The following is a 24411-nucleotide window of genomic DNA, read 5'->3' on the forward strand; positions in this document are numbered from 1 at the left end:
TTATACCCAGCCCCTGCTTTTTGTGGAAACGATGCTGATGTGCCACCCATCTGTTTTAGTGTCAGATTCCTTGAAACACAGCAACGTGCCCACTGTACTCATACGCTGTGAGCTAGTTCTCTTGTCAGATGAAGATGAAAGCTCCCCAGCACTAACAGCAGCGACACTCAAAACACTAAATTCAGCTTTGAAGTTAGCAACCCAGTAAGCTATGGAGGCTGCTTCATCCTGCGCTGACTCAGTGGGACGGTTTACATCCCACAGCTGCTCTTACAAGGAAAGAATGAAAAAAAAAAAAAAACCAAACTGTTTTTAAAAACCAATCTTGGGTTCTAGAGAATTGTTTGCAGCAAGCCTAGCGAGGTTTCCATGCCCACTTATCCCTTGGCTTATTTGATGAGCTTGCCAGTAGGAAGGATTTTAATTCCCTTTTATCCCAAAATATTTTTTCCGCAGCTGTGATATGAGATGATTCTGCCAAACAATTTAGGCTCAAAATCTGACCTATATTGAATAGCATAAGATATTCAGGATATTCTTGGGATTTTAAGGGGAGAGTTTATATTTCACTGTAGGCTTTTAAATGGAAGCCCACAAGAAAACATTGTCTATGTCTCCTATCCTAATCCTATTATTATTCAATATTACTAATACTATTAGACAAGTGTTGATGTCCCACTTGCAACAGTTTCCAGAAAAAAAAGGATCTTATGAAACAGCCATATGAAAAGGCATAGAACCTGTGTGTGTTTTATAGGACAGTTTCAAAATCTATCTTTTATTCCGTGCCCATATTTCAAGTCATATAATCAGACATCAGTTTGCTGTCATAAACTGCAAGCAATATTAAGAGTTGTCACATAGCTTCTTTAAACATATTTGTCAAAAGAATTGACCATTCTAAGGGTCCTGTGTTGCAAATACATTAATACGTTTAATTATAAACATCTTAGTAGTCCTTCATTAATGGTAAGTTGGGTCTGATCTGTCCATGTCTATGGGCAAAATCCTTCTTGGATTTTGCAGCACACGAGGTGGGAGGCACAGAGGTCTCAAGGGCCATTTCGGTTTCAGAGGAACACCAAGGCCACCAGCACCCACATCCTGCTTCGTCACCAGAGGGTCCGTCACACCCAGCAAAGCTCCCAAACCTCCCCTGCCAGGCCCTGTGGCACAGACACCATCACTGCACATCAGCGTCCTCCGAGGACGGCGGAAAGGGCAGAGCTTTCTGACTTGGCAAGTGGTCAGAGCATCATCCCTGGATGCAGTAAACATCAGTTCAAGTGCCTAAGGGATATGTTTATTTCGTGCACTATAAACACACCAGTCCGGGAAGTGGCATGCTGCGCAGAAATGCCTTGAGTCACTTTGTGGGTATAAATACTAAGTTTATGCTCTCCCAGATCCGGGCCTGCTTTGCCCATATACGGTCCAGGATCAGTGCTACTTCGGCTTTGCTTCAGGGGCCAGGAGACATGGGGATGCATCCCTCTGTGGGGGTTTTGGGGGCTGCCAGTGAGTCACAAGGCTGCGCATGGGTATCCATGCCACACACGGGGATCTGTGCCCTCAGGTCCATGCCAGCCCCGCAAACTGGATGGCTGGGTCCCAGGCTGCTGGGATGGAGCATGAGGAACAACCATCTTCATCTGCTTTTGTAGGAGCAGTCGGATGCACACAGCCGCCCGCTGATGGTTTTAGCAGATGTGTCCTCCCTTGAGCGCAGGAAGGCCGGGAGACCTTGGGAACAGGCGACCAGAGTCACTGGGGGTTTGGGTGGGGAGACGGGGAGAAGTTTTTAAAAAGTCGTATGAGGACACATGGCGGGTGTTCGTGTGGGGACATGGTGGGTGGTTGGGTGGGGACTCGGTGGGATTGCGCCTGTGGTAGGGGAGTACCTGAGGGAGGAAGGGGCTGTTTGCGTGACAGCCTCGGGGAGAAGGTCAGGGAGGGGTGTTCCGGGCCGTGGCCAGCCCGGCTACCGGGGCAGCCCCTCCCCGCCTGGCGGGGGCACCACCGAGCTGCCCGGGCCGACGGAGCTGTTGTGCTCCGGCGCTAGGACCCAGCCGAGCCTCACCGGTCGGCGAGGAGAGGGAGGGGCTACCCGTGATGACAAGTCGAGCCAATAAGCGCTGGGCCGCTGCCGGACTCATTTACATCCCGACGCGACTCATCCAATGAGCGTGCGAGTTGCCGGCCGCGCTGCGCTCGCCGCCTCCCTGCCCGGGCGGCCGAGGCTCATTCGGAGAATGGCCGCGGCCACGGCGTGCGGCTCCCCGCCTCCCCGCCCGCCCCGCGAGCAGCCGCCGCCGCGGAAGCGGGGCGACTCCCGGCGGCGACAGGCCGCCCTCTTCTTCCTCAACAACATCTCTCTGGACGGCCGACCGCCCTGCCCGCCTGCCGACAAACAGCCGTCGCCCGCCGGCCCGGGCGAGGGGGAAGAGGCGGCGGCGGAGCCGGCCGGAGCCCCCCCGCGCCTGCTGTCCCTGCCGCCCGCCTGCCAGTCGCCGCCCGCCCTGCTGCTGCCCGGCGTCCCCCCTCTCGCCGCCGCCGGAGCTAAAGGGGAGGCGGACCCCCCTCGCGGGGGCATCTTCCTGCCGCAGCTGCTGGGCGGCCCGCTGTGCCCGCCGGCGCCGCCCGCCCTGCCGGGGATGCTGGTGCCCGCCAAGCCGGGCGCCCCAGGGCTGCTGAGCCCCACGCAGAGTGTGGCGGGCGGCGGCTTCACGCTGGAGGCGCAGCGGCAGAGGTGAGTGAGGGGACGGGGCACGCTGGGCCAGCCCGCACACCCTCCGCCCCCGCCAGCGGGGCCGTCCTGACCCCGCGGGGCGTGGGAAGCGGCGGGACCCCCCGGGGCCCTGGGAAGAGACGGACTTTCCCAAGGCCCTCAGCCGGCCGGCGGCTCCGGGGCGTGGGGAGCTTGGGAAACGGCTGCCCCTGGGGAGAGCGGCCCTGGCAGGCGGCGCCAGCCCCGGGAGGGAGCACCTGCCCCGGGGCAGCCCCGCCGGAGGTGTCCCGGGGAGATTCGGCCTTGCAGGAGCCGGGGAGCGCTGCCCCTGGATGTGCGGCTGCCTGCGCGGAGGATGCCCCAGCTGGCGGGAGCGCCTGGTGAGGGGGATTTGCAGAGTATTTCACTTGCTGAGTCTTCGGCTGCAGTTCTGCCATATCCTGAACCCTGCCTCCTGCTTTTCCCGAGCTCGGTTTTTGCATCTTTCCGTTTATAGATGTAGCCGATGAATTCATTGCTCGGTAGGACTCTTCCTTGGTGCAATGGCTACAGTGCTGATGTAGAGCCTTCGAATCTCTGCTGCTTGTCTGTTACTGCTGCAGTAACTCTAGATATTAATAAACGCTTGTACGCTGGGAACTTTGAGTCAGCCTCAGGGAGGATGTTCTGGCCCTCAGTGCAGGATTACCATCGCATTTCTAAGGGACTTCTATCAGCCTGACAGTGTAGGTTTTCTAATCGACTGGAAGGCGGGCCCTCGCTCAGATCTTGGGGATTTGAGCTCTGAAGGAACTCTTTTCAGGCTGTTCCTTGCATAAACAGCTTTGTAAAGTGAGCTGGCCCTCTGAGCTTGCAGATAGGCAGAGCAGTATCAAAGTCTTTGTGGTCTTTGTAGTGGCTTCCGAAGCTTTGTTAGTGAGCTGAAATAGAGATATTGTCTGTGCTTTAAAGCTGGGTAGCTTTGCTAATGCCTTAATGGGTATACATCTCACAGTGGAGATGTTCTGAGTATCCTAAGGAAATGTCTCCTTGGAGGGTCAAGTGAATTTAAAGAGAAGTACCTGTTGGTCAGTACGGTTTGGGGTGCTCTTGTATGTCATCCCTACTGGGTATTTTCCTTCTTGAACTGTCATTTGCCACTCGTTGCTTTTCTTCTTGTAATGGAAGGGGTCTTTCTGTACTTCTTCCAGAAATTGAAGCTGGGGATGCTCGATGGATGCCCTGTGTGCACAGGTTGCACTGTTGTGTACTGCTTGTTGAGCAGGAAAGCCTGAAGCAAGGGAGTTGCTGTGGCACAGCTCCTTCTTAGCACCCCCAGTCCACAAAAGCCAGGGCAGTAGCTGCTGTCCAATTAGTTTAATTGCTTTAATATTGTGGGTAAAGCTCTTGAAGGCAAGTTTTGCATCAATGACATTCTGTGTGCCTGTACATACTGAGTTCTGGGCTGATGGAGTTTGTGTAAATGGATCGATCCTTCCTCCTTCCCATGTCTAAGTCAGTAGGATACTAAGAAAATATTCCTAGGATCATCTCATATGATGTCCTTCTTGCTTCTTTCCTTGGTATCTCACTTTAGTTATGTTCCACTATAGTAATTCTAATCAATCCACCTGAAAAGAATGATAAATCAGAAATAAAAGGTAGAGATAAGTGTGAGGAGTGAGGGAATGAAAGGGCTTCTGACTGAGTAATGACAGAACAGACCATGAATTTTCAGCTTGGAAGAGATGGCTGAAAGGGTATATTGTATGGCATTAATCATTTTGTGTACCACTTATGAGGGTGATTTGGAGTGAGAGTTCATCTATTTTTTGTCTTTAAAGAAGAAAAGAGTGGAGAACATCTGCCAAAGCTATCAGGCAGAAGATCCACATTTTCACATAGCAATACGCACATTTTCTGACACAAGGACAGTGTGGGGATGTGCTAGACCCAAGGTGTCTACTCCCAGTCACACTGGGCACAGGAGTGGGTAAGATGGACCATCCCTCTGTAATTGCAATTTCACATGTGACTTGCAGTGTGAGGGACTTGGAGCACTTTATTTTTTTCTCTGGATGGTTCCGTGGCTTGCTCTGCATCGAGCATCCCTTCATCCCTGCAGGATGGCCGTGTCTCCTCTTGTTGCAAATACACGAGGAACGGTTCAGGGACTTTCCTGTGGGACAGTGGTGCTTATGCTGCTTCCATTTCTGTGTGATGTGCTGTTTGAAAAATAAGGTTCAGAAATCAACAAACGGTTGCAAAATGGGTTTCCTTTCATTTGGACTCAGGAATCTGGGCATCACTTTGCTGTACAGTAATGTTGCTACGCTCCAGATAGGTTAACTGTGCATCGTGCAAACATAGGCGTATGAAGTCATCAGAGGGAAGGGGGAGGCGGAATCTGCGCTGTGACTCTGGACATCTAATCTGTGGTGCCCACTTAAGGCAGCTGTTTCCTCAGAGTCCTTTTTTAGTCACTGTCACAAGCTGTTTCGAATTGCCCTCGGTGGAGCCTCCTGTAAACGCAGCAGGAACACAGGCTGAGTGGTCTCTAGATTTGCTCCATCTGTGTTTGGTGAGCAGTGCTGTGTCCGGCGATTTCATCACGCTGGGGCTTGCCCCGATCCATGGAGATCGTTTTATCTACAACTGACGGTTTCACTGGGCAGTTTTATTGCAAAACTTTATCTTGTTCAACTTGCTTGCGAAGTTGCAAGAAGATGATGAGAGCGGCAGCACAGATGTGACGGCACCTCTGCTACAGCTGCTGCTTATTTATTAGCAACAGGTGGGATCTTTGGTAGAGCCCAAGGAATGGGTGATCTGCTCAGTTGACATAAGGTGGAGTTTCTCAGTTGCTCTGAAGCTGTCAGGTCCTTTAGGATGGAAACTTTGGCGGTGTGCGCTCCCACGGAGGCACCGTTCAATCTGTTCCATTGTGCTGCTGGCTGAGTGTTATGAGCTTAATGACTTTAACCTTCTACTTTTGTTTTCCTAAGGAATGTTCTGTTTACAGGATCTGAAATTACAACTGTGTTATTATACTAGCTTGCTTAATCTGCCTGCCATGCCTTCTCCTTTTCCATCTTGCCCCATTCTTTTGTTCTTTCAAAGAACAAGCCTTACAAAAAGCAGTGGAGGGTAGCAGCAAACAGCGAACAAACCGGCATTCACAGATTTTTAATGAATTTCTGCAGCTGGGTCTGAAACTGGTAGAGCTTTCTGAGGAAACACAGATAACAGAGCCCTGAAAATAGCCAGGTTATGAAAGCAGGAAGAATGGGAACAACAGACCAGAATGTCAATGCTGCTTGTGCTTCTGAGGTTTCACTATAGTGCAATGTAAAGCAGCTGGTTTTGCCATATATTTGGTGCATTTTGCTGGGCCTAAGAATAAATACAGAGACTGAATTATATGCATCTGATGCTGTAATGTCCTTGGTGTCCAGTGGTCAGGGAGCCAAACACTCAGGTTTGTGGTTGCTGATAAATCAGAAATGACTGAGCTAATTTAGATCATTTTAAGGGTGGGAGTTTCAATAGCAGTTGATAACAGTGACACTTTGGACCAACTCTGCTTTTAAGTGTTAATTGGATGCCAGATTGCTGACATAGGTGTGAGCAAATTAGTTCCTTGGGTGGAATGGGAGGAATGCTTGGTCAGACTTTTATGCTTATGACAGTTAATGTGTTGTTTTGTCCTACCGTCAGCTTAGCTGCTGCTTTCACTTTGAGAACTATAAATATTTACCAAAAAAATTACCTTACGTTTAATTTCTAAGCCTTATTTGGAGTAACTTGAGCACACATGGTGCTTTTTAGGAAGCAGCAGGATCTGTCAGAGCCTGCGAGCTTTGATCTTTCAGGTCACAGAAGAGCAGACTGGGATGTGCTGCTCGGGGCTGAAAACGAACATATTCGAAACCTGAACTTTACTTAAAGGTCAGCTGAAAAGTTAAGGCTGCAGTTTCCTCCTTGGCACACACAGTTTGCTTTGGCAGTTTTCTCTTGTATTTGCAACTGCAGGTGAATTGCGTGTGTCTGGTATTAAATGTTTGTAATTTTTAGCTGCCTGTAGTATTTGTTATCTGGCATTCCTGGCCAGATACATTAATCAGAAGTCAATTGTATACCCAACAGGAGACTTGGAGATCAGAAATCGCATGTCTTGGTATCCCGGACACCTCTGCTAAACACTGCTAACACTGGGGCTGACATCTTCATTTAGAAGAGTCCAGAGGCTTTTAAAGTAACTTGGATCTCCAGGCAGGAGAAGTCTGTACAGAATTAACTGTAACTGCAGTTATTTCGCGAGCTTTTCACAGCAGTGGTGCAGGTGCCCCAGCAGTGGGTTTGGGGATGCTCTGGAAGTGCCGTTTCCACCTTTTCCTTTGCGCCAGGTCCCAGTTCCTCTCAGCAGGTGGTGATGAGGGTGGTTGGAATGATACTGTCTTGCTTCTTCAAGTCAACAGGTTATCAGCAGAGAGGGGAAAATGCTACCAAATGCAGGTCAAAAGCCAAATAGCTTAATTTCAGAGAGGAATTGGTGGGGTCCTGTTTGAGACCTCCAGTAAGCAAGTCCCGTAGTAGTCTTACGATCAATGAGAAAGACATGTTTAGGTTCTTGGGGATCCTTACCATGACTTGCTGAGCCTCAAACTCCTCGACAATTGCAGAGACGTGGGCTGCCCAGACTTACATCTGCTTTGCCAACCAGACAGCTGCCTCACTTGGCTGTAGGTGAAGCTTCTTCAGGGCTCTTGTGTGCTCTTGGCACTGCAACTGAACCAGTTCAGAAGAGTTCCCAGCAGTGGTGAACTGTTTCTACAAGCTTCTGTGAACTGTGGGATGAGGCAGGGAGGGAAAGATCTTTGCTTTTTGTTTTCAAGAGTAGTTCTGAGTTACAGATGGATTCTTCTCTGGGTTTGGGTAGGGTTGGGTTGCTTTAGAAGCAGGCGGGGGGAAGGTGGAGGAAGAGACTCTTGCATAATTCTCTTTTTATTTTTTAATTTCCTGCAGTATTTGTTTGAGTTATTAAATCTTGAAGACCTAACCTCAGTTGTCCCATGTTCCTCCTTTTCACATCTGTCACCCAGTTAAAGCTGTGGGGCTGTCAGACTGAGCAAGCTTGCAGATGCTTGTGAGCCTTCTTTTGAAGGTTGTTCTGAAGTCTTCTGGCTCTGTAGTTGGAGTTTAAAAATGCAAAATCTGACATGCACACAAGCATAATGAAATTTGGATTATTTAATGAGGATGAGGTATTGTTGTTAAGCAGGTGACTGCAGATGGAGGGTGCTCAGCTAAAGCCACTCACACTTGCTATTCAAATGCAAAGCTTTAAATTGCTAACCTTTGGTTTATAGCTGTTGTGTGTATAATTAACTGTAAATTATTATAGTATGACCTCTGAAAAAAGATGTTAAGTGAGAACCTCTGACTGTTCTCCTAAGTGCAAGTGAAGCATTTCATGAGATATCCCTCTGATTCCTGAGATGTATCGAGTCTTTAACACACACAGTTTGCTGCCAGCTGACCCCGCTGCCTGAGGCTGAGATCCCGGGGGTCTGAACACCCCGAATGTGCAGCCACCTTCTGCTGGGCCCGGGCTCCGTGTGCTGGTACCCAGCTCAGCCCAGCATCCAGAGCTGCCTCCGAGCTGGGCAGATGTTTGCCACCTGCAGCACAGGCTGAACTGCTGCTGGTCAGAGCGGTTCGCTCACCAGCACAGACAGATTTGCACTTGCTCTGTTGTGGTCGCTGCAATTTGAGCATAAAATTTTGCCCTGCTCAGGCTACAGGCCTTTTGATTGTGGGCTGGAGGAGGTGAGTGATGTGGTGGGAAGAACCAAGTGCCCAAAAAACCATGCTAAACTGTCTTTGACGGGGTTTCCTCCAGTCACCTGTTTTTTATTCTCCTTCTCAGTTAGAAGCTTCTCTTTTTTTCTTCCTTTATTTTTTTTTAATTATTTTAAAAGCTGACGGCTTTTATTCTAATAAGGTACATGATGAAATGACAGCATCAGAATCATCTTTCAGGAAAGTGCATAAATATTTCTAGCGTAGTGCCCACAGGGTTATCAAGGACACATTTCACATTCACTCACCTGATTCGGTCAGCGATTCAGTGCTTGGTGAGCAGAGTACAAAGCGCCGAGGGAAGCAGGTTGGTGAGCTCAGAACATCTCCACAAACTGGTAGAAATTTGGAGAAATACAGTTAGTGGTTATGTCCTGGCCAGCACATCTTGGTTGCTTTATGAGAAGCAGCAGGGATTTTAGGAGTGGGCTTTAGAAGTGGGCTCAGGGCAGAGCAAACCTTACATCTGGTTTGGTGGCTCTGTTGCAACAGATGGCTTTCATAATCCTTACTGGAAGGCATTGTTTTATCCTTGGATTGTCTAAACACTCTTAGCACCAAAACAATGTGATTTATGAAAGGCAATGAATACAAAGCTCGTCTCTTAGTAGAATTACATCTTAATCATATGTGGTTGTGAAGCAGCAGTGAAGCAGCAGCCGCTGTGAAGAGTGTCTAATTTCTTTCCTTGTTAGTGTTTAAAACTCTCCTGGCTTAATGAGCTTCCCACTTACTCTGCCTCCACCTTCATTCAAATGATACTTCATTTCTGTTCCTTCTCTCCTGTGCTATACGGTGCATGCCACGTTATTTTCCTTACACGTGGCTTTCCTGGTGGCTCAGTGCAGGATTTTCTCCTGGCTGTTGGGGACCTGCAGGAAAGCCCCTGGGACCCCTTCAGTTTTGCGAACAAACCTTGAGTAAGAGCACAAAGGTGGAGGAATTGGGCCTCCTCCCTCATCCTGAGGCCTCACAGAGGGACCTGCTCTGAAGCATTAAGTTCTTCCCATGCTCATGTGGCTAATTTGGGTTTACTCTTTAAAATGAAGATTACTGGAGGAATAACTTAAACTAACCCTGCTGTGGGACTTGTATTTACTTTCTGGCGGTCTGATACTTAAACAAATGTCAGAACAAGCTCTCAGGATGATGGCCTGCGATCTAAACGGCACGTTTGTGGTGCCATAAAACAGTGAGTAGCTGATTTTTAAAGAAGGAGGACTTGGCTGTACGCTTACTATCGTTTATGCAGGGTGTCTTCTCTGCCTCTCGTTGAACGTCAGAACTGAAACCATCTGTCCATGAAAACAGCTTGCTCAGTGCTGGGCACTTCATGGTGTAGGTTCTTTGTTAAAGTCATTTGTTTCACCAAATATGTGGTTTTGATGGTGATTTAGTATAAACGTGGTCTGTGACTCGTTTTGGTGTTAATTACTGAGAGCTTGCTGCTACCGGTGAACTGCACTCAATGTGCTTGTGAGCTGGAACTTGTTAACGTGAGCGCTGGGGTGGGAATGTGTGGGATACGGGGACAAGCTCAGGGATGCTCACACTCTGAGATGCAAGCCTGGAAACAATAAATGTCTCCTGGGCTGTGTGAGTAATGGCTGTTGTGGAAAATTAAGCTTAAAAACTGGAACTGTTTTTCTTAATCCCTCGACACCAGTATTTCACGTAGTCTAACTGAAGTGCAGTTCATATTGGATTGCTGGCTTGCCTGTGAGAAAGGAAAGCTATACAGCTTAATCTTTAAAATATGTCTTGGCAAAACAAATCTGACAGGTATGTCTTCCTATTGTAAACAGGATTTGGGATCTGGATTTCTTGTGCAAATTACCTTTGACAGTTGTTACTAAGCTAGTGCTTCCCAAAAACAATAAATTATTTTTGTCTTTGTTATATTAATAACTCAGCCCCTTGACAGCTGTGATTATACCAAGGCATGTAATGGACCTTACAAAGGGGCATCTGTCTTAAAATAAAACTCTTTCCAGGGAGAAATAAGAAACCAAAATCTATCTATCAGCCCCTAATTTTACATGGTAATTAGAAATCCTTGGCCTCTCGCATTCTGCCTGTCTATTAACAGTGCATACGACCGAAGAGCAACAGAGGTCATGAGCCTGGCTGCTGCTGTAAGCACGGTGCCCAGGGCTGTGTGCTGTGTCCTGCAGAATGGCGATGGATTCTGTTTTAGGATCGTATGGATGTGACTCCGTGTGACAAAAATCAGTCCCCTGCCCGGAGGTCTCAGATCGTGTCGCTGTCTGGCTTTGACAGAATCTTGGGAGGCTCGGGTTGCTCGGTGATCCTGGGAGTGATGAGGATGAGAAGGCAGGGCAGAAGATGAAGTCGAGCTGCTGTGTTGGTGAGAACAGCTGGATGCTGATTGAATTCTGGGTGTGTGCTGGGCTCAGAGTGCAAACCTGTTCGTGCAACAGGTGAGGGTTAACTGGGTTGCTGGAGAGAATCCCAGTAAGGTTTTAGAAAGAAGAAAAATAAAGAAGAAATTAGCAGAAATACAGGAACCAGAAGGGCAAAACAGACAAAAGCTTCAAAACAGCCAAATGGCAGCTGCACGCAGTGGCTTAACATCAGTGGCCACTGCAGTTTGGAGACTGATATTAGAAGTTAAAATGAGGTTGGCAAGGGCTGTTGCAAAGCGTGGGAGTGCTGAGCAGGGACACAGGTGCACAAAGGGCTGTCCTGCTGTCTCTTGGAGCACAAGGAGGCCCAGGAGCAGGTGTGGACAAGGCTGGCGTGTGCCTGAAGCCACATCTGATAGCACAGGGTTAATATCTCTTCTGCATTCTACTTATTATCTGCCAAAGAATGGCCATCTTTGACGTTTCCAACTACCCGCAGACTTCACCCTGGTCCTCGTGGGTGCCTGCGGGTAGCTCAGCCTGTGGGCAGGAAGGGGAAAATTACTCTTGGCAAGCTGTCGGAAAGGTCACTGCTCTTTCATCTGGAGCTGCGACCTAACCGGCTTTTTCCATTCAATTCATAAGACAGGACATGCAGGGATTACCGGTGCTATACATAGGTTGTTCTTAGCTGTGTCCTGTTCTGCTGGGAACACCTGAGAGCTGTGTCAGCCCTGGGGATGGGGATCCTGAGTGTTTCTTGTCCATTGTTTGCCCTCTGGCCAGAGCAGAAGAGGACAACTCCAAAGCTGGAAGCTCTCAGAAGTTGGGGTTTCCTCTGTGGGAAATCCATCAGAAAGGATAAACATGTGGGCTGGCTGCTGCTTCCCAGGATGGGAGTCAAAATGCAGCTCTAAACTTAGTTTTATGGGGTTCTACCTGAACACAGGGGGTCTTCTGGGCTTCTAAAAGTGCATGTTTAGCTCCTCAGGGATTCGGCAGTGAGTTTGGATTGCGTATGTCCATGCGTGCACGTGGAGATAAGCTGAGGCGTAATCCAGAATTCCTGTGTGTGATAGCCCCTTATCGGGGAACATGTGCCGCGCTTGTTTTCTCTCTGTGGGTCCCTCCATGATTCTGGCTGTGTAAACACAGTTGCTGGTTTTAAGGTTCAAGTCCTGGGAGGGTCTTGCTTTACTGGCTCCTAAATTAGTGGGGGAAAGCACCCACAGGTGAGCTCTTGGCCAAGGATATAGGAGCAAGAAAACCCCCTAGAAATTGCCAAGGAAATAGCTGGTATTGGCTAACAAGTGTTTGGACTTTCTTTAGAATGCTGTTGAAATTACACAGAACTCATTAACGCTTTAACATTGGATACTTTGATTTCTAGTTATCAGGTAGCATGTCGCTAAGGATGTGTGTAAGGTAACATACAGCACGTGTATAACTCTTAGTATTCTGGTTTAGTATTTAGGTTGCATTTGGCAACAAATGCTTTGTGTAAACTACTTAAAATCCTTTGAATTCCAGTGGATCAGAGCACAAGCAAGAAGTGTTATCCCAGGTGAAGCTGCTTAGCACAGGATAAGTGACTCGACATCTTTTTGTCATCGAAGCCAGCAGCTGCTGGAATGATACTGTGCTGCTTGTTGTTGGAATATGCATTAGCTGCATGAGGAGAGCATTCAAACTACAAAAATGAGTGTATTTATTAATATATTTGTAAGTGCAGACTACTCAAAAAGTGTGAAATGTTGCAATGCACTCCAAGTACTGTGCTACCTAATAAAGAAGTTCTGTACGTTAGTGGTAATAAGGAATCCAGCAAGTCTTTCCTGGGCTGCAGCAGGGAGCTGTTTCTATAAAACATCAGTGTGAGCACAAAAACTGTTCCAGGTGCTCTAACTGGATTAGTGAGAGATCTTTATGTACGCCTTGTTTTGAGATTTGAGGGAAAGTGTCTTGCTTGGCATCTGGGATTCCTCCAAGGTGACAGCTTCACTTGAGAACAGAAAATATTCTTTACAGGTGTAGCTAAAAATGAAGTTTCCTGTTGGCAGAGTGGGGATGAGTCATCGTGGTTTGGAGCAGAGGGGCAGGATCTTCCCTTCCCTGCAGCAGGTTTTGACTTCTAGATGTGCTCTTAGAGCAGCAGGTCAGGGTGACTGTTGCCCTTGTCCCCGTTACTGAGAAAACGAGGTGATGTTCAGCAGGTGTAACGCTCTGGATGGGTCCTATGGGTGGCTGGAGTTAATGGTGAAGGTCTTGCCATGTCTCTCCCAGTCCACCCAGTCACTGACACCAGCATCCTTTTACAGAACAATGTGCTTTTTTTCATACCAATGTTGATTATCATTGGCCTGAGCTGTGTTTTCCCTTTGTTCTCTACATGTGGCCTCTTCACCTGCATCTTGCCAAGTGTCCCCAGGAGGGCAGGAGGACTCTGGGTGTTACCAACTGTGTTCATGCCAGGAGGTTTGAGATTTGCCTTCACGTTTCATGAAGGTTTTTTGGTTTTTGTCCCAGGTTAGATGCCAAAGTACACTGGAGAACTGTGTATATGTGAAAGCATTAAAATTTCCTGTGCAGTTCTTGCTGAAAAGCGAAAAAAATATATATAATAATTTTAAAACTGAAGTGTAGGTGAAGGGCATTGAAGCTGCGCCAGGAATGTTTTTCAGTAGCACCCTTAGTGCTGTTGGTTCGTAGGAGGCAGTCTCTGGCAATTCTGAAGCTGTTAGTCCTGTGGGAGGATTTACCTCTCTTGTGTTTACAGAAAGGAACACTAATTTTTCATCCTCCTACCTGTTTGAAATGTGATCTTTTTTCTTCTAAGAAATTCACAACTCATTTGGAAATCTCTACCAACAAAGAATGACTTGACTTCGACAATTGTCATGTATCTTACTTTGTCAAGTCTATTTTTTCTTAAATGTAATATCTTATTATTGTTACACTAACTCGTGTGATTCCTACTATTATTCTCCTTGCATCTTCCCTTCTGGGATTTCAGATGGGTACCGAGTACTCTTTGCTTTCTCTAATAGCCCTCTCTGTTGTTTTCCAGAGAGATCTGTCAATTTTATTGAGCTATCTCGGTCTATCGCCTCCTGCAGCTGGACACAGCTGTATTCTGAATAGAGAACATACACAGATGTTCACTCATCATACAGATATATCTGTATCTGTCCACAGACTGATAGGAAATTACTTATTCCCCTGCCTGAATGAGGGGGCTGGGCTTTTTGTGATATTTCTTGTAGGATTTTAAATGAGTATTTGGAAGCTTTTTAGGTGTTGAAGTTATAGGTAGGTGTTCTTATACGTTGAAGATAGTGAACGCTCGTTAATGCCGTTGGTGTATGTACTGTAGGGGTCCTGGAGGGGGAGACAAGTTCTTGGCCTTTTTAGGAACTCGAAACTCTTGGTTAAACACTCTTCCAACAGCAACAAAAAAATCCGAAAAACCTGCCATTTGTCATAAGAGCTCATAGATCTGTTGCAGTTCATAAACTCAGAGGCCATGAACTAATATTGTTCACTCTTCGTGGTGTTGTACATTTTACAGAAGGCGTTTTATCTCCCAGCGCTGCTCTCTAGACTTTTTAGAAGACGTAGTGGAATATGCCAGTGTACGAAGGTACTTGTTTTTTCAAAAGCAGCATTAATCTCAACTTGTTGCATGCAGTCCTCTCCTCCCTCCACCCTCTTCCACACCAATATGAGGTCCTGCATGCTAGTGCTGCCATCTGATCATACAACTGGCATGACTGTTGTTTTTGCAGAACACTTAACAGTTTTTGTTGTGTTTTTTCTATAATTGCAGAACCAAGCATATATCTGGGTCTCCAAGACACAAAAGTTTGAAGAAGATGCACTTCATCAAGAACATGAGGCAGTACGACACCAAGAACAGCAGGTAAGTTGTGGAGATCCAGGTGCCTCCTGGGCTCAGCTGCAATAGGATGTGCTCAGAAGTAGATTCTAGTTCAACACAATTAGCCATTTAATTAGGGGATGTCCTTGGACTCTCGGTAATTTCATACTGACATCTATCAAAGGCGGTAGGTGCTCATATCTGCTACATCTGCAGCAATATTGTGATGGTTCTGCCATCCTGCTCCAAGGAGGTTAAATCATTTTCCTCCTTATCTCTGGCACACAGAAATATTAGAACTGAGGGGGGTGGAAGGAGGATGGCTTGATTTAGCCAAATTCTTAGCTCGTATTTGCTGGGCAGAAGGGGGAGCTGCGTTCATATTTATTATTGAGGTGTGAGACTTCATCTAAATTGAAAATACTATCTCTATCTTTTCATGAGGTTTATGTAAAAATGACATAAATATAGGTATATATTTAAAGACTGGGATCGCCTTTAAGAAGCTCTCGAGGTGATGGCGGTTCCTGAACGCTGAGGTTTGATGTAGAGCTCAGCTTTAAGGATCTACAGAGTCAGAATGAAACCTCTGCTTTCTGGAACCGTAAAATCCATAGCAGTATCTGTGTAATTTACAGAACAATTTAAGAGTTCTGTGTTTGTGCTTCACAAAAAGCTGTGTTGTAACTTCTGCATCTTAATTTTGATCCTGATCTTTTCCTGTCTGCTTACAGAATAGTGTTAATCTGTGCTAAACGAACACTGTGTGTGGCTTTTTCTATCCTACCTTACGGGGAGAGTTTACGGATCAGGTGAGTCGTCTTTAATGGTTTTGTGAAACGCCTGGTCTGTTGTTTGCAAAAGATCTTATTTTCAAATGTGTATGGTTGGTATAAGTCTCCTGTTTTGAAGCAGGTGAACTTACTTAGCTTACAGTTTAAGGACAAGAGCTTGTTATCAGAGCAGGAAAATCGGACATTGCCACAGTGTCAAAGTGTTCATTCAAACTCCAAGAGAAAAACAGTGGAAAAGTAGACTTTTCTTCAGATACTTATTCACAATTAAAGCATTCCAGTCCTGTGAAATCCCTGAACCAACTCTGAACCGATGATGTGGTTTGTAGGACTTCCAGTGCTCCTAAAATGAAATCAACTGTCTTTTGCGCAACAAACCACTTATTTCAGCATAAAAGCCTACAGAGCATCATGGAAGGATGCTGCCACCTTCACTGGAAACCCTTCAAGGTTTTAGAGTGAAATTCCATCTCAGGAAATTTAGAATGTTTTTGGTTTGTGTTTTTTTCAGCTCTCCTAAGCCATGAATGTCACTGTTTGCAGTCTGAGAAAAACAGCAGCAGTTTAGACTGATACTGCTTTTAGTGTGTGTTCTGCATCTTTGTATAGAACTGTCAGTATGATCACTTACAGGAAATAAAACTACTTACTGGATTTCTCTGCAGCTTTGCTTTGTGGAGTCCAAGTTGATTCTGTGAAGGTCTATGATCTACAAGTATACCGTAGAAAAGACTGATTTTTGTTCTAATCCACTTTTGGCAAAACAATTGTGTTGTCACTTCTGTCCTGTATGTAACTTATGGAGGAAGGAAACGGATGTTTAGTGGTGGGAATTGTATTGTATGTAAATACACTTGCTGCAAAAATAGTTGATGGGAAAATATTCTCTCACTTCATAGAAAAGCAGCGAGGTCACTGGAGCTATTTTAGAGCAGTTCTGAGCGCTGTCGTTCTGCATGTAAGCTGGCAATGCAGTTCTTCAACTGAAAGCTGCTTTTTCGCATTGAAATATAGGTGACAAAGCTGCGTGCAGAGTTCTGCTCACAGCCCTGATTCTGAATTTGAACTTGTGTGCACAAGGGTTGGAAAATTGCAGTTGAAAAGGCAAGTTTCTAATCCTGGAAAACTAGTTAATATAAGTCATATTGGCTGTTAAGTGTTTGAGCATTAGAGTGTTATAAATGATATGGTCTTGTGCATAAAGACTGTATTTTAAAAAGTTTGCTTTTAATAGGTATATTGATACAGATTTGAGTTAAAATGAAGCTAAATCTGATTCTTCAGTTAATTGACATCTCTAAATTTTGAAAGGAATACTTAATTAATGCTTTCTTGGAGACGGGATTGAGGGATGCACTGTTCTCACACAGAACTCTGACCTGGCGGTGTTGGCTGTAGGTAGTGGGTGGACTCTGGTGTTTGCCATAGAGGAGCCTGGGTTTATGCTGCGTTTTCCAATACTGCCTTGTCTTATCTGCATTTAGCGATCTAAAAATGGAAGGACAGAAGCAACGACATCCTTCTGGGGGAGTCTCAGTCTCCACTGAGATGGTACTTGGACTGGAAGGTGTAGAGCTGGGTGCTGATGGCAAGGTAAGGAGTTTCTTTTTTGGTCTCTTGATCTGTAATGCCAATGACCAAACAGCTGACTGGAGCTGGGGGCAGCGGAACCATTTCAAGCTGGGGCAGATCACTTCATTTATGCAGTACTTTGCCATCTATAAAGTGAAAGCTGTAACTTTTTGGAGCAGTTGAAGTTTGTTTTGATCTTTAAACTTTGAAATATTTGGCCTGTGATAAAACTGCTTCCGAGGAGGCTGTTGGAGGCCGTGATCGCTTCTGCTTCTGGCTTTGGAGAACTGATTTAATTCTGGTACCTCAGGCAACATGTGAGTGATGTTTTGAGGGAAACATGGGTGAAATTTATACCTCTTTAGTTAAATTTATGCACTACCAAAATTTTACTGATTTGTTTGTTTTTTTCCCCCTTCTCTTTGCCGTCCCACGAAATCTTCTACAACACTTGCACACTGCATCATGGAAGCAAGGCATTCCTCATCCAACTTTTCCCTTTCTTCCTGTCCCACAGTTTCAAGGCCCCCACTCCCAAATACAAATTCCAGGGGACTCTGAACTGGGAAATCATAAATGACTGGAAATAAGCTTTTCAATAAATTTTCTTTTGAAACTACAACAACTTTCTCTTCTTTAAGGTTGTCTCCTATGCAAAATTCTTGTATCCCACCAATGCCCTAGTTGTTCGCAAAGCCGACAGCCATTGTGTTGTTCCCTCATGTCGAGCTAGTGCTTCACGGAGTCTTCCTGGATCAAGATATAAACCTGTGACAGGAAAAACGATACCAGCAGGAACAGACATTGGTAAGGACAGCCGCCAGCTTTGTCGTTGCTGCGCACACAGCAGAAAATGTTTGTCTGAAACAATTGCAAGTGATAAAGTGTGTTATTTAGGAAGGACATGCTGCAGCTGGAAGGAGACTGGTTTTAGTGCAGCCTAGTAAAGCAGACTTGTTAATGAAGCAGACGTGATGAGCCTGAGGACTAAGACTTGAACACACTCCTTACATCCTCCATATATTTGGCCTAGTTCTGTTTACACAATTCAAAGAGCACAGTGCCATTTCCTTGGAAGTGTGAAGTTTCATATTACTCAACAAGCAACATCTGGTGTAGGTTGGTACAGGTGATTCTCCCAGTCTTCTAGCACTGTAACAATGTATGAGTCGAAGAGCTTGTGACAACTATCCCTTATGTAAAAGAGCAAACCTGACAGCTCTGATGTCTGCTAGATAATAGGTGAAAGAAATCAGTCTCGTGCAGTTGTTTTCTGTGCATATTTGTGGATGACAAACTGTTGGTTTCCACTAAGTCTAAAATGGTGCGTCAGGCACATGCTGGAGAAAGAACTTGTGGGGTTTTTAATAATTCTAATACCTGACTGGTGCATTCATGGAATGCAAACAGGTGACTATAGCTGCAGTTTACCTGTGCTACGGGGTCTGCCAACACACTTAATGTTTGCTGTTTGAAAATTCTTTTTTTAAGAGGAAACGGAATTTAAAGTTCTGTCTGTTTTGCTTTCCTCTTCCACTCAGGAAGTGAAGCTGGTGATGCCGCAGAGTATGATCCAAATCTTCTGGATGATCCTCAGTGGCCCTGTGGAAAACATAAACGTGTTCTCATCTTTGCCTCTTACATGGTGAGTGACTGGCGTACCTGAACAGGGGAGTGAGAGTGTTCCTGGAAGGTCCTCCTATAAAGAACTTCCTCAAGGAAGAAAACTTCCAGTAGGAAGAAAAAGTTGTGGCTTTTTGTGAATTGATTAAGAAAAATACAAATATTTGGGTTTGTACATTCAGCTTGTTGAGGACCAGCCTCACCTGTATCTCCATGTTGTCATTTGCTTCTTGTAACCATTCACTTACTATTTTTGTTAAGATTGTCTGTGGTAGAGATTCAACATGTTCTGTTACTTAGGACATTATAGAAATGTTAAACTCAGGTTTGCCTTTGCATTAGTGTCTTTGGAAGACTTGGCTGTTAGTACTGTTCACAGGAGAAATGGTAAATTTTGCCTCTTATGTTTCAGACTACAGTCATAGAATATGTGAAACCCTCGGACCTTAAAAAGGATATGAATGAAACCTTTAGAGAGAAGTTTCCTCATATCAAGTTGACTCTGAGCAAAATTAGAAGGTAAGAGACAAGCATCGAATAACAAGAACATCTTCTGTGCTGTACAAGGCTGCTTTTATCTTCCACTTGTGTGGAGCAAATACTAGATCTATTAATAGTATATATGATTAAACACTAATCTTTCTGTTGCCAGTTGAGCTGAGTGTAAGATGACAACCCTGTACAGGAATCTTTAGGATGCTGAGGAAGGGTAACAGTTGGTTTTCATAGTTCAGTCTAAAAGGGTTTTGTTTCACCAACTGTGGTGGACTGACATTCATAGCCAATTAACAGTGGAGCAGAATAGCCTTGAAACAAATATTGTAACCTGCTTGGCTGGCTGTAGTGCAGTCCTGCTCTGAGTTGTCTTTCTGGACCCCTGGGCTATTTTCTCCTTTCAATTACCAGGCTCACTGATGACCATGAACTCTAATAAGATTATAGGATAAAGAAGAGCATTAGGTCTGGGGAGTTGTAATAAAGAAAAGCATTTCATGAAGGCAGGACTATGCCACACTGAATTCCTCGTTTTCCTGGAAATGTATCTGGCTGCTCATCAGCAAGATGCAGTATTGCACTTCCCAAGAGCTGTAGTCCTGCCGGTATCACATGGCAGGTAATGCAGTTGCGGCCTTCTGAAATAGCCAGTTTAACCACAACTCTGCTGAATCACCAGAGCTCTGTGTAACTCTCAGCGCGGAGCAGACACTCAGGCAGAGTCTGTGTGCTGCCAGCGTCCTGCATACTCCTCTTTGTAGCTGCTTTGAGTAGTGTCCTCGCACAGAGAGCTTCTTGCAGGTGCAGCACGGATGGCAGCCCTGAGGGGCAGCACACACTTCAGCCTTAGTGCCGAAGTGAAACGCCAGCTGTTTTGGGAAGGGTGTAAACCAGTCTGCCTTCCCCTGCAGACCTGGTTCCTCCAGGAGGTGGGGAGCAGACAGGCCTCAGTGCAGCAGCTGCTGTGACACACACAGCTTTGATGTGGTGTTCTGTAGGTCAGGGGTGTTTGGTCTTATGAATCACAAACCAGTTTGGGAGCCCATAGGCAACCACCCAGGAGTAGCCTGTGTGTCAGTGAGGTAGCCAAGCCCCTGGGGTGTATGGGCAGGTGGAGAGCTGTTCTCCCACAGCAGGTGTTGTCAGCAGGGTTAAATCTGTGTATCAGCTCCAGCTTGCTGCCAGCTGGGCTTCTCCACTCTGGAATAATCCACATCACAGTTTTCCAAAGAGGAGCCTTGCCCAGATGCTGTTCTGAGTTCCCAGGCTGCAGTATTTCTACAGCATTTCATAAAACCCATCATGTTTGAGGTGGTGTCCTCTTTTCCTGTTCCCAGTTTAAAGAGAGAGATGCGGAACCTGAGTGAAGAGTGCAATCTGGAGCCGGTTACCGTCTCCATGGCTTATGTTTACTTTGAGAAGCTCGTCCTCCAAGGCAAACTCAACAAACAGAACCGCAAACTGTGCGCTGGTGCTTGTGTTCTGCTCGCAGCCAAGATCAGCAGCGATCTCAGGAAACATGAAGTTAAACACCTTATAGATGTAAGTACAGGAGATTTGTTTCAGGTATTGTCAAAACCCTCTATTCCACAGAACAAGACAAGGATTAAAGCCAAGATTTGCAGCAGTGCATGTTTGCATTTAAGACCAGCCCTTTCAGTCAGTTTCTTGTCTCATTAGGGTTCTTCCATGATTTTTCTTTATTTTAATTCATTAAAACTACCTGATTGGTGCAGTGTAATGTCCTACTGATCCTACAGCGAGGTTATTTTTACATTGACTGCTTCTCAGGCAAACATACGTAGCTGTTGTGTGGGTGTCACAGCTGAGCTGATAAGCTGGTTTACTTGTCTGATCCTTGGCAACACCTTTGATTCTGTAGGCGCAGCCCTGACTGTGCATCAGTGACTCCTATTTTATGCTGACTTAATTTAACAGTGCATATCACTGACTCCTGTTTTATACTGACGTAATTTAACAGTGCATTGGTATCTTGTGGATTAACTGGTTCTTTCTCCCCCTCTCTTTTTTAATAACTATCATAGAAACTAGAAGAGCGATTCAGATTCAACAGAAGAGATCTCATTGGTTTTGAATTCACCGTCCTTGTAGCTTTGGAACTGGCTCTCTATCTTCCTGAAAACCAAGTTTTACCTCATTACAGACGGCTCACGCAACAGTCGTAACCAAAGCCGCATTGCAGTTGACGGTCAGCGGTGCTGGGGACGTCACTGAGCGCTGGGGACGTCACCGCTGGCCTTTCTGCGCTGCTGTGCGCGTCCTGCCACGGCTGCGGCGCAGTTTGGAGCCTGCGGGCTGTGATTAAACTGTCGAGGTGTGTGTTACGGACATGTGTGCCAAGCCTGTGGGATGGTACGAGAACAGTCATTGAACTTTATTTTCTTTGGACGTTTAAAGCACAAATATTCACCTGTCAGCTGTCATGGCTGCTTATTATTCCTTATTTATCTTTTTGGTTTTACTAAAACTGTTCTTCCCTATGAAGAATACTATGGTATTGTTTCTTTTTTTTTTTTTTTTAAGCTTTTATTGTATTCCTTGAAACTAAAGGAAGCATCACTTCCATTCCAGTGCACCATGAAGTTCAGATGTTTCCAAGAATCCTCACATTTTTACATTAATGAAATGCATACTTTATTTTTTTAAAGATGTGCCTAAAACTGGCTGGTCTGGTACCAGTGCTTTTTAAGTTAGTTATGTTATTTAGTGGGGAATCATGAATTTGTATAGCCATTTATTCTTTACCTGCATTGGCCTTGCGTATAAGGAAAACAATTCCAGTATATCTGCACTAATGATACACAGGGCATCTATTCTCTACTATACTATAGGTCTATAAGTAGCAAAATGGAAACTACTCTGTTCTAATTTAGTTAACTATTAATACTTTAAGAACATTTATTTTAAAAGGAAGGATTGTTTGAAAATGTGTTACGAAGTACCACGTGTTGAACAAGGTAGTTGCAGCAAAGCGATTGCCATACTAATTCACTCTTCAGTGGGAGATTAGCCCTGGACTGAGAGCAGTTTTCTGTCAAATGTATAATGATTTTTATCTGTTTCAGTGTTCGTAGTCTGAAATAAGCACCTTTTTAGTACGACTGTATTATATATGGTCTTACATGCTCTGAGCAAATACCTAAGTCAGTAGAGCTGCTGCTGCCAAATTAAGCCAATGAAACAAAGCATGCTCAATATTTAAAATGCTTTATTTTATTTATTTTCACTCTCTTCTTCCAAGCATTGCATCACTGTGGTGGTCCTCATAAAACTGGCATTTGTTGCACATCTGAACAGCCACTTTAAATGGCTGGTGCTCAGCAGTGCTCTGATGCTTACGCAGAGGTTAAATAACTTCTCTGACCATTGGCTATTCCTTCATTTATTTTTAAAATGTCCGGGTTGGGAATGAACTCTTGATTTTATGCGGAACCTCCTGTGATATTGGCTCTAGGGTTTATTTTCTGAAGCAATATTGGGGTACAAGTAACTGTGTCCATTTGCAAGGAACAAAACTGATGCTTGGCTATTACAACTGAGAAATTTGTAATTTGAGTTTGTCTCCTAAGTGAAATACTAGACCTTGGACTGAGGTGAGGGACCTGCTATCCAATATGTAAAGTAATGTAAATTCCTGTTCCTTGTATTAAGTGTTGGTTGTAGCCAAAACCAAAGCTGAATCTTTGTGCTTCAGCTGTGTTTTATCTGAAGCTAATTTGGCTTCATTAGAATTGCAGCAAACTTTACTGGAGCCCCTTCCTCTTTAGGGCTCAAAATGTATTTTTTTGTATATTGTAATTAGAGTCACTATCAAATCCTTTGTAACTGTGTTCAGCTGTATGTAGTTTCAAGTTATTTGTGTAAAATTCAATATGCTTGTGACTTCTCTCTAACACAGAAGGGCTTTCCAGTCTCCCTAAGTGAGATAGTAGCTCGTAAGTTAGACAAGCTTGCCAGTTATCTCTCAAAAGGTTTAAAAAATTGCCTACTAGCTAAACTTCCTACTGAATATAACTGTCCTTGCATGCAAGAAATAGTGACATACTAAACATCTAGTGTATAATGACCTTCAAATTAGTAAAGAGAAGTGGTCCACCACTTCCTAAAGAAGTAGAACTGAGCAAAGAAATTTCTTACACAGTATCTCAAGAACTAGTAAAACACTTAGGTTAGTATGAATAAGAAATTGTCTTTCTCTCGGAACCTCTTTGTTTAGTGTATGAAGAGTTTTCTGTAACGAAATTAACTTTCCTTTCTCACCATCTAAGGAAAAAAAATACACTTTGGTTTCCAACACTTTGCAGTCTCTATTCAGTGGAAGCTTGTCTAGCTGCAGTGGGTATCAGGCTGGAGTTACACTCCCTGATGTTACAGTTTCTCATTATAAACCGGCAAGCTTTTGTTTTCTTTTTCAGAAGAACAAATTAGGATAAGGAGCACTAAATTACAGGATGCTTTATGTTGTCTAAAGGTTACTCTAAACGTCAGCTTGGGCATGTGCGGTGTTCCTGAGCATAAAAAGCTGCTTGGAGCACAGGCCAAAAACAACTTGGTATAGCAAACACTGGGCCGGTGTCTCTGGCAGAGCGCAGGTTTGGGGCCGATGCCGTCCCGTGGTTTTGATCTGTGCCTCGTACATCAGAGTCTGTGCAGAAACAGCCCTTCTGCAGGGATGTGGTAACTGGTGTTGATTTTTCCGTTTCTAGAGCATAGCTTGCAGTCCTGTGTTGGAATCTTTCTCTTTTCACCGAAAAGCTGCCACCGTGTGGCAAAGAACTATTACTACCTTGTCCATTAATAAACTGGGACCCAAAATATTAATAATATGCTGGCCTGACATTTTCCCAGCCCAACTCCTCTTGCTTTGCAGAGAAGCACTGGTTTGTGCCAAGGGTGTTTCTGCCACTGTGTACAGATGCTGGAGAACTCTCTGGAGAAGAGGCTGTTGTACCTTGTCATGTCAACAATACTGGGTTTGTCTTACTCCATTATTTAAAGGTCTTTGTTGTAGCCCATTCCATATTTTCCCCATGAACTTGTGAGGTTAAGATGCTGTGAAATAAACACTGTTTTGATACGTGTTTTGTAACCAAA

At 45.1% G+C, this 24411-nt stretch overlaps 1 protein-coding gene across 2 annotated transcripts; it reads left to right on the plus strand.

Annotated features, from left to right (window-relative positions):
• Positions 1 to 2252: 2252 nt before the first annotated feature.
• On the plus strand, positions 2253 to 24411 carry CABLES2 (Cdk5 and Abl enzyme substrate 2). 2 transcript variants are annotated; one of them, XM_065849948.2, is made up of 10 exons: positions 2253 to 2749; positions 14504 to 14575; positions 14762 to 14854; positions 15547 to 15624; positions 17091 to 17199; positions 17820 to 17985; positions 18720 to 18823; positions 19214 to 19320; positions 20634 to 20838; positions 21342 to 24411. In XM_065849948.2, the coding sequence occupies exons 1-10, from the start codon at positions 2253 to 2255 to the stop codon at positions 21480 to 21482; spliced, it is 1572 nt and encodes a 523-aa protein (XP_065706020.1). In that variant the 3' UTR covers positions 21483 to 24411. The 2 variants fall into 2 exon arrangements, with proteins under 2 accessions (XP_065706020.1, XP_065706021.1); XM_065849949.2 differs by lacking the exon at positions 14504 to 14575.

This window comes from Patagioenas fasciata, chromosome 16 (genome assembly GCF_037038585.1).
Source record: "Patagioenas fasciata isolate bPatFas1 chromosome 16, bPatFas1.hap1, whole genome shotgun sequence".
Lineage (NCBI taxonomy): Eukaryota > Metazoa > Chordata > Aves > Columbiformes > Columbidae > Patagioenas > Patagioenas fasciata.

Bases quoted from the DNA above. Each gene is read 5' to 3' on its own strand.
- CABLES2 (XM_065849948.2), top strand. From the start codon at position 2,253: ATGGCCGCGGCCACGGCGTGCGGCTCCCCGCCTCCCCGCCCGCCCCGC. The intron at 2,750-14,503 runs GTGAGTGAGGGG...TACATTTTACAG, and splicing joins CTGGAGGCGCAGCGGCAGAG to AAGGCGTTTTATCTCCCAGC. The intron at 18,824-19,213 runs GTGAGTGACTGG...CTTATGTTTCAG, and splicing joins TCATCTTTGCCTCTTACATG to ACTACAGTCATAGAATATGT.